This window comes from Fukomys damarensis, unplaced genomic scaffold (genome assembly GCF_012274545.1).
Source record: "Fukomys damarensis isolate Sample0158 unplaced genomic scaffold, DMR_v1.0_HiC HiC_scaffold_12, whole genome shotgun sequence".
NCBI classification, from domain to species: Eukaryota; Metazoa; Chordata; class Mammalia; order Rodentia; family Bathyergidae; genus Fukomys; species Fukomys damarensis.
In genome coordinates, this window is record NW_022900924.1 from 19,240 (window position 1) to 28,702 (window position 9,463).

Genomic DNA, 9,463 nt, shown 5'->3' on the forward strand with positions numbered 1-9,463 from the left:
AGTGTGATATTATGTTGTCAATACAGTGCTATAATGTGGATATTAGAAAAGTACAAGGAGCCACAGAGTAAATGTATTAGCTTTGATGCTATTCTGTATATATTAGTATTAGAGGCTGAAGTGGAGACATCAATAATAGAGGTTAATCCAAGGATATGAAATTCGTGTTAGAGGAAGCAAAGTGGATTACTATTAGAGGCCATTGTCCCTTCTTACTGGATAATGACATTGCCCATCTGAAAACAGTGAGTTGGTGATGTGAGTAAAATTGGCTCCTCTAATGCCTTGAAGCTAGCTTTAATTTCTTTCTACCCAAATATTTGCCCTTCTTTGGTTTGGTTGGTGACAAAGAGACAAACCTGAGCCAACGGCTGGAAACACTTTGGGTGACCAGAAAGGGATTTTAGTGTATCCTAGCAATCACTTGGGAAAGAGACTGCTTGCTGATGGATAGCTTGACCTGCTGTTGGGACTCCAGGGACATTCCAGTACCTGCCAGGGACACCTGTGTTCTCTGAAAATTCTCCTTTCTTTGCCCATGTGCTGCCTCAACTGCCCATAAATGCTTTTGTCAGTTAAAAAAAGTTTCTGGGTCTCTGATCTAGTACAGGTTCCAGGTTTCATCTCATATGGAGTTGATGGGCTCTATCTGGTCCCCCCCCCTTGAAGTGTACTCCAAGCATCTACTGTATCCACTCATTGGACCTCTCTTTGGGCGATTCAGCAGTGCAAATTGGGTGAGGAAAGGACCTTTACTATTCAGATCTGTTGCAGGTCATTCTGGTGTGAAAAGAGATTGGTGTAAGAGAGTTTCAAAGGTTAAAGAAACATTCCATACATTTGTTCTGGTTTCATTTGGTTTAGAATACTCCTTTGTTTTGGTCTGCTTTACTATGCTTTTATTTGCTTTTGCACTTGCACCATGAGGCTAGATCCCCAGAATATTTTTTGCTTCTTATAACTACTTTCATTCTAGGATGAGCAGCAGGGTTTCATTCAGCAACGTCTAAAATTATATAAGCCATTTGGGATTCAGGTAATTCTGAGGTTTCTTTGTGAGCCAATACAGAATTCAAGTTTCATGATCCATTGGTCCACAAAAATAACTTTAGATTAATTTTTTAAAACTGCTGTTGTGTTTAAAAAGCTCCGTTACAAACTGCTCAAAACAATTCCCAACTTGAAACTATACTACAAAGCCACTGTGATAAAAACACCATGGTACTTGCAAAGAAATAGACCTGAGGATCAGTGGAACAGATTGGAAAACACAAAAACAACTCCAGATGTACTCAGCTACCTCATCTTTGACAAAGGAGCTGGCCATCCCCACTGGAGGAAGGATGGCCTATTTAATAGATAGTGTTGGAAAAACTGGATCTCAACCTGCCAAAGATTAAAACTAGACCCTTATCTTTCACCAAGCACTAAACTAAAATCCAAGTAGATTAAAGACTTAAATATTAAAACAGAAACACTAAACTTGCTGGAAGATAAGTTAGGCAGAACTCTTGAAGTCATCAGCATAGGAAAAGACTTTATGAACAAATTCTCAGTAGCATGAGGACTAGCACAAAGATTCAACAACTGGGATCTCATCTCATTAAAAAGTTTCTGCCCTGCAAAAGAAACTACCAACAGAACTAAGAGACAACCTACCATGTGGGAAAACAATTTAACAGTTGCTTCTCAGACAAGGGAATAGTATCTAGAATATATAAAGAACTCATAAAAATCAGGCTCTCCAAATATAAAGACCCAATTCAAAAATGAGCATCTTAAATGAACAGACATTTCTCAAGACAAAGAAGTAAAGGTATCAAATAAATATATGAAATAATGTTTGACATCACTGGTCATTTGAAAGATGCAGATGAAAACATTGAGATTCCACCTCACCCCAGAAAGAGTGGCTGCTATCAAGAAATGAACCAATAACAAATGTTGGCAGGTTTATGGGGAGAAAGGAACCCTTCTCCATTGTTGGTGGGAGTACAGACTGGTGCAACCACTATGGAAATCAATATGGAGATAACTCAAAAAACTACGATTAGAGGTTCCATTTGACCCAGCTATCCCTCTTCTGGGTATCTTTCCAAAAGAAAAGAATCATACCATAGTGATACATGTGCACCCTTGTCAATAGCGGCATATTTTGTTATAGCTGAAACTTGGAAACAGTCCAATTGCCCATCAGTAGGAGACTGAACAAAGAAGATGTGGCTTTTCTACACAATGGAATACTACTCAGCCATAAAGAATGAGAAACTAGAGTCATTCACCGAAAAATGGATGAAGATTAAGGCCATACTCAAGTGAAATGATACTGAATGGTTTCTCTCGTGTGAGAAATTAAAAGTGTAAATAAGGTCCAAATGGTATAACTGACAATGTGAAATAGGAAGAAAAGGGCTGAAGGTTTGTGGGGAGAGGGAAGAGTAGGGGAAAGGAAATAAGGGAAAAGAAAATATGAGAAAAAATAATAGAAACAAACTTTTTGTAAATTGGGAAGAGTGGAGGGGGTATGGGGAAAATATGCGAACTAAGACCTGTCATGGAAAGTTACAAGATCCCAATGATCAATGTAATTGTACTATATACCTTCAAAGTGCCAATAAACTCAATGAGGAAAATAAAAAAGAAAATGCTTGTGCTATTTTACATCTCCCTAATAATGTTTTAGTTACCTGTAATTAAAAAGGGGTGATTTATTATGATACACCAAATACATGAAATCACACACTGATCCTCCAGGTCTTTCTATAAAAAGATTCATTAAAATAAAATTGGCTAAGATGCAGACATTTTGCCTTTGTGTTTTTCTTTCTGGGTAATTTTCTTTCTAAACTGGATTATTTTTCAGATTAGATAAGATGTAAATTTCTGACAAACTATATCTAAATTTTAGCACAATAAAATGTCTTAAATTTCCTAAGAACTATAATAAATTAAGGCAAAGAATAACAGTATTAAAATTTCAAATTCAGTTTAACTAGGCAAGCAGTCTACTTCAAGAAATGAATTTCCAACCTGGTTACAACCTCAATCCTACCTACAGATATGTAAATTTAGGAGTAACTATTGCATGAATCTATTTAAAAATATGACAATAATTTATTTTAGACCTGCAGGGTGCTCCTGCTCACATCAACCTGCATCCAGCCATCTGAAAAGAAATGGTTAATGATTCAGTCAACCTGCCCTCACCTAAGACTACAACCTGTGGAGAAATGAGTAGGGCATAGCTATGCAGTGAGCCTAATTAGCTGCAGATAGCTACCAGTAGACAAATGTACAATGGATAGGCACACAGTGAGCCTGCATTCCCATTGTATTACCTCCCACAGACCAGTGAGAATCTGGTAAGAGCACAGAGAGCACTCACTACTATTGTTCAGCATTCAGCAGATATATGATCACTGGTTAGGCACATGATGAGCCCGTCCTGGCTTGCTTGCATCCGGTACACCAGTTATGGAATGGTTAGCAATCCAGTGAGCACCTCCTCACCCCGTTAGCTATACATTGATGCTGTGAGGATTGGTGAGACAAGCGGCGTGCTTGCCCTGGTTCTGGGCTGCACCCAGTGAAAGTTTTAATAATGGGTAAGCATGCAAACATCCTTGCCTCAAGCCAAAAGGCATACTAAAGTGTGGAGAGTACTTTAAAGCCATGCAACAATGCTGAAGTCACTACAATTTTACACAGGGGTCCCATGAAGATCAAATGGCCACACAGTGAGCACACCTTTGTCCCTGCCTGCAACCAGTGGGCAAATGAGCAGGGCATAGCCACTGAGTGAGAATGCCCTTCCCTTACCCATCAAATAGCAGAAGGTTCAAGCAGCCAATAAACAAGCAGTGAGCCAGTATTCAATCTAAGCTGCCACTAGCAGAATGAATAGAACCACTTAACAGCAAAGTAGAGCCCTCAATCATATCCTTCCACATGTAGGACACTTTGGGGACTAGTTAGCAGCATGAAAAGCCAGCCCTCACTGCTGTCTCAGCCAGGGATATGGTTCTAGAATATTTAACAATGCAGTGAGACTGTCCTCACTGGCAGACAAGCAGAAGGCTTGAGAAGGCCAGTCAGACACACAATGAGCTCACGCAGACCTGGCTTTCATACAGTGGAACATTTCAGACTGGTTAGGCATTCAGTGAACATGCATTCAAACAAACAATCCTACAAAGATCTGGAGAGTCATTGTACAATATGCAGTGAGCCTGAATTTGCCACAGCCGTGAGCCAGGGCGACTATGTGAATTGGTGAGCCATGCATTGAGCCTGCCCTTATCCAGGAATCAAACAGGTGAAACATTGGGTTCTACCTAGAAAGGCAGACATGTCAGACTCATAACGAATTGAAGGCAGGAGAATCTTGAGGAGCTCTTAGTCACAGTGTGAGACTGCCAGGCCCCTGGACTTCAAGCACTGGACAGTTGAGGTACAGTTTGCAACTAAGAGACTTGCACTCATATGGCTGGCATGCAGTGAAACATTTAGTACTTGTTAGACACATTGTGAGACACACCTGGCATCGTCCTCCTTCCATTGCAACTCTGAGCTGCAGAATAGCACGAAGTGAGTTCACTCTCATCCCAGGATACATCAAGCAGACTGTTTAGGAACATTAATTCATGCAGAGTGCTCATGCTCTCCGCAGTACACATACAGCCATATGAAAAGGAATGGTTATCGAGACAGTGAGAAAATCTCACTTGGGAAAGAACCCTGTTGAAAAATCAGCAGGGCTCAACCTCAAAAACACACTATGCTGCAAAGGGAGTAAAACGGTGAGCCAGCTCAGACCCCTAAATCTAGCTATAAACCTACTAACTAGCCTTTCTCTACCCATTATATATAGACTGCAATGTTCAAGTGCTTTCAAGCATATTACAACCCAACTTGAAAAAAGTCACTGCCCTCGCCTTCCTTCTCACATGCAAAATAACTGGAACATGAAAACCTTCCCTACCATGCTCCCCCTTCCTAACCCTAACCCTAACCCACAACCTTATTCCTAAGTTCCCATAGGGTGGTCTTGAAATCCTGCTCTGTGGCTAAGCCTAAAATGAAATCTCACGCTGATACTAACAATAAAACCCACACGCCAATACCAAGGTAGAAATTTTCCAACTCTATCACTCACCGTAAATCTAACCCCAACCCTAACCCTAACCTTCAACCTCAAGAAGGTACTTATATTCGCACAGAATTCCTAAAACTGAAAGTCAAATTAACTCCAACCGTCACCCTTAAAAAAAAACTACACTACGGAGGGAGTGAAATGGGGAGCCAACTCTCTACCCAAAATCTACTTAGAACCCAGCTAACTAGCCAATCACTACCCATTATATAGAGACCACAATGTTCAAGTGCTTGGAAATGCACAGTACATCCCAGCTTCAAAAAAGGCACTGCCCTCAACTTCCCTCCCACATGCAAACTCTCTTCTATTTGAACTCCTTCCATATCACCCTCAACAATACTAAATCAAATCCTAATGCACAACCTGATTCTTAATTTCCCATAGACTGGTACTCGAAATCCTGCACAGTGGCTAACGCTAAGGAGCAACATCATGCTGATAGTAGCTATGAAAACCAGAGCCCATTACACAACTAGAGAAATTCGAAGGCCATCACACACCCTAATCTTAACCCTACACCTAACCCTAACCCTAACTGCCTAACACTAACCCTAACTCTAACCCTTAACCCCGAACCCTAACCCTAACCCTACCGCTACCCCTACCCCAACACCAAACCTAACCCTAACCCTAACCCTAACCCTCACCGTAACCCTAACCCTAACCCTCTAACCCTAATCCTAACCCCTAACCCCTAACCCTAACCCTAACCCCAAACCCTAACCCTAACCCTAAGAAAAGGAATAAATACTTAGATGGCGACAGATGAAAAAATTTTACTTGATAAAATTGTTTGTGTGGGCAGTGCTACTGAGTATTGAACCCAGGGCCTTTGTGCTGAGCTACAGCCCTAGTACTTTTTATTTTGAAGCTGAGACAAAATTTCCCTAAATTACCCAGGCTGGGCTGGAATTTGCAGTCCTCTGGCCTTAGTCTCCTATGGCGGTGGGATTACAGATGTGCACCACCATACCAGGTTTAAAAGATAAAAGTTCTTTGAGTCACAGCTGCCTAGAAATTTCAAGGGTATGGGAGGCAGAGGTAACCGGACAGTCGCCCCATGGGGGCTGCCTGACAGGACATTCCAGGCCCCGGGCACCACCTAAGTCATCAGATAAGAAACCCTGAGCTGAGAAACCCTTCAGAGGGGAGGCTGGACCCTGCAGCAGAGGGGATGGGGCCAGGAAGGGGTGGGGCCCTTACATCCCATTGATGGCAAGGACACTGGCCATGCAGTCCGGGAAGCCGTGAGCCCACAGGCTGGGCATGTCATCGTCCATGATTTCCATCTTGCGCCCACCAAAGGCAAGGCTCTCAAACAGGTGCAGCTTGTGGTCCCGGCCATCCTGGGGGTGAGAACCAGGAGGGCTTATTACTTTCACACCCAGAACAGGGCACAGGAGTCCGGAAGCAGGAAAGAACCACAGCAGGAGGAAGGGGACTCAGGAGGAAGGGTATGAAACCAAAATGGACCAAACAGATATCCTTCAATCCTGACCTTTAAGAAGTTGGGAAACTGAGGCCCGGAGGGGGTGGCAGAAGACCAAAAGTATTAATGTAGACAGGTGCCATGACACATGCCTTTAATCCTGGCACTCTGCAGGGCTGAGGCAGCACAATCTCAAGTTCAAGCCCAGGGTGGGCAATTTAATGACATAGTGAGACTGTTCTGTCTCAAAGCAAAATAAAATTAAGAGGCTGGGGGAGGTAGCTCAGTGCCAAGGCCCTCAGTTTGATCTCCACTAGTGGGAAAAAAAATTCCAAGCATCCCCTCTTTATTAAGCAAGATACCGATTTAATCTTCCCTCTTTCCCCTTTCCACTGCCCTCTGAAAGAGACTCCATGACAGGACACAGAGAAAGGACTGAGGCAGCCAACGCATGTGAAGTAAATGGGTGACATTTTAAATGCTACTGTGGGGGCTGGGGATTTAGCTCAGTGCCGCTGTGCCTGCCTGGCAAGTGCAAGGTCCAGAGTTCAATCCCTGGTACTGAAAATAAATAAATAAATGCTACTGTGGACTGTGTCCCTTTCAGGTGTTAGAGAAACTCGAGGGAAGAAGAGGAAATATTTTGAGGATACTTTCCGAAGTTATTTACTGGCCTGCATTCCTATGACCCCAGTGTGGATCCAAGACTGGACTCTGTGGCTTCTAATTGTAATAGGGTTACAAAAGGAAGTCCCAGGGTCACCCGGGCTGATTCAAGATAGGAACTCTGGTGTCCAGACCCGCATTTGATGCCCATTCAGTGGCCAACTTCTTGTCCCACATGACAGAGATGTGTTCTTCTGGGACCAGGCCCCACACTCTCTGCTCCCCAGCTCCCAGAAATGGGCAGGACATCTACTCACGATGTGCAGAGGCCGGAGGGACAGCAGGCTGTCACTGTGGCAGCTGCTGGACCAGGCATCCCAGCACAGGTAATCCCCCTTCTCCAGGACAAACTGCTCCCCACAGAAGGCCCTGCACTCAAACGCCAGCCACCTGGGAAAGGAAGGGGCTGGGTTCATCTGGATGCAGCCAGGGGACCCTGATTCAGGGAGGACAGGACCCAAGAGCTGCCGACATCCACCTAGCACCCTGCCCATCCCAACCTGACCTACTACTGAGGAACTACAGGGACACACTGGGCACATCCGGGGCTCTGGGCCAGAAAAATACTGAGGAGGTATTTGATCCAGTCTCTGTGCAGGATACTCTGAAATGTCCCAGCAACAACAGACACACAGCCAGGATTCCTTAGGCCACTCCTCCTCCTCCTCCTCCTCTTCCCTCCCCTCCTCCATCATTCAGCTTGTTTTCCCAAACTCTCCCTCTGATATAGCACCTCTGTCGCCACGGCTGGACAGCTGAGAAGAGGCCCAAGACCACACAGATGGTGCCACAGCCCACCCTGCCCATCTGCAGGTAGGGATTCAGAGCCAGCCTGGGACCCCTGCTTGCTGTGGGCACAGAAGGGACACCTAATGCTTTGGCCTCGGTTTCCTCATTTGTAAAAGGAGATAAGGATGACACCTTTCTCAAAGGATGAGGACTCGTGATATAATGCACGTTACATTTCAGATGTCACCACCTGTAGTCCTAGCACTCTGGGAGCTGAGGCAGGAAGATCTCAAGTTTGAGCTCAACTTGGGCAATTTAGTGACTTAGTGAGAGCTTGTTTTTAATTTAATAAGGTCTGGGGCTGTAGCTCGTTTATAATTTTCAAAATTATAAATATTAAGTTCCATTTATATTTCTGTAAATTGAATATTCCGGAAGGGGCGGAGCTGTCTTTCTCTGCCCTTTCTCCCCAGTACTGTCATGTACAACGGAAATCAAGACCTAGAAAGATGCTAAGAGGAATTAAAGTTCCACAATCTCATTAGCAGATGGAGAAACTGAGCCCAGAGAAGGGATGGGAGTAACCTACCCCATAGCAGATTTTGACCCGGAATCGGGATCCCCGCCCCCAGTTGCGGAAGGCTCAGGCTGTGCTGGCCCACCTGGTACTCACGGCCCAGACTCCGCTTGGATGGAGCCCACCTTCTCCAGCATCAGTCAGGCTAGGGCACTTGGCCGAGAGCTCATATCGCTTGCCCTGGAAGTTCTCCAGTTCGTACAAGGTCACCTGGGAAAGTAGCGTCCTGAACACTTACCTTGCCCAGACCCCAGCTGCAGCCCAGACCACAGCTGCAGCCCAGACCCGCCGGATGATGGGGCTCACACTGCCCCCTCGTGGCCATAGGCGAACTGCCTGCAGGTGCCTCCCTTAGACCAAGAGGACCTGGGATCACCAGATCCGGAGGCCTTTCGAGGTCACTAGAACGGCATGCAGGGTTAGAAGCTGCGGGACCTGGGCAAGGCTGACCCAGCGTCACCTGAGGATCAGGCCTAGGGTCAGCAGTTCTGGGGCTGCCTTTCCTGCCAGTCCTCTGTTCTTGAAGATGCTACCAGGATGCCCTCAGAAATACCCTACAAGGCAGAGCCTACTGGCACAAGCCTGTAATCCTAGCTCTCCGGAAGGCTGAGACAGGAGGACCCCAAGTTGTAACTCAGACAGGGCAACTTAGCAAGACTGTCTCTCAAAAAACAAAATGAGAGGGCTGGGGATTTAGCTCGGTTCCACAGCCTACCTTGCAAGCACAAGGACCTGAGTTCCATCCCTGGTACCAAAAAAAAAAAAAAAAACAACAGGAGTCAGAGGTGGTGGCACATGCCTGTAATCCCAGCACTCAGGAGGCTGGAGCAAGAGGATCTCTGTGAGTTCAAGGCCAGCCTGGGCTACATAGTGAGTTCAGGACCAGTCTGAACTGCAAAGTGTGAGA

At 45.1% G+C, this 9,463-nt stretch overlaps 1 protein-coding gene across 1 annotated transcript in view; it reads right to left on the bottom strand.

Annotated features, from left to right (window-relative positions):
• Positions 1–6,165: 6,165 nt before the first annotated feature.
• Crybb3 (crystallin beta B3) overlaps positions 6,166–9,463 on the bottom strand; it is a 4,566-nt gene continuing 1,268 nt past the window's right edge. The window contains 4 exon segments of the mRNA XM_010603673.2: positions 6,166–6,501; positions 7,508–7,640; positions 8,653–8,691; positions 8,693–8,766. Of these exon segments, the coding sequence (XP_010601975.1) occupies positions 6,355–6,501; positions 7,508–7,640; positions 8,653–8,691; positions 8,693–8,766 (393 nt within the window). The 3' untranslated portion in view covers positions 6,166–6,354.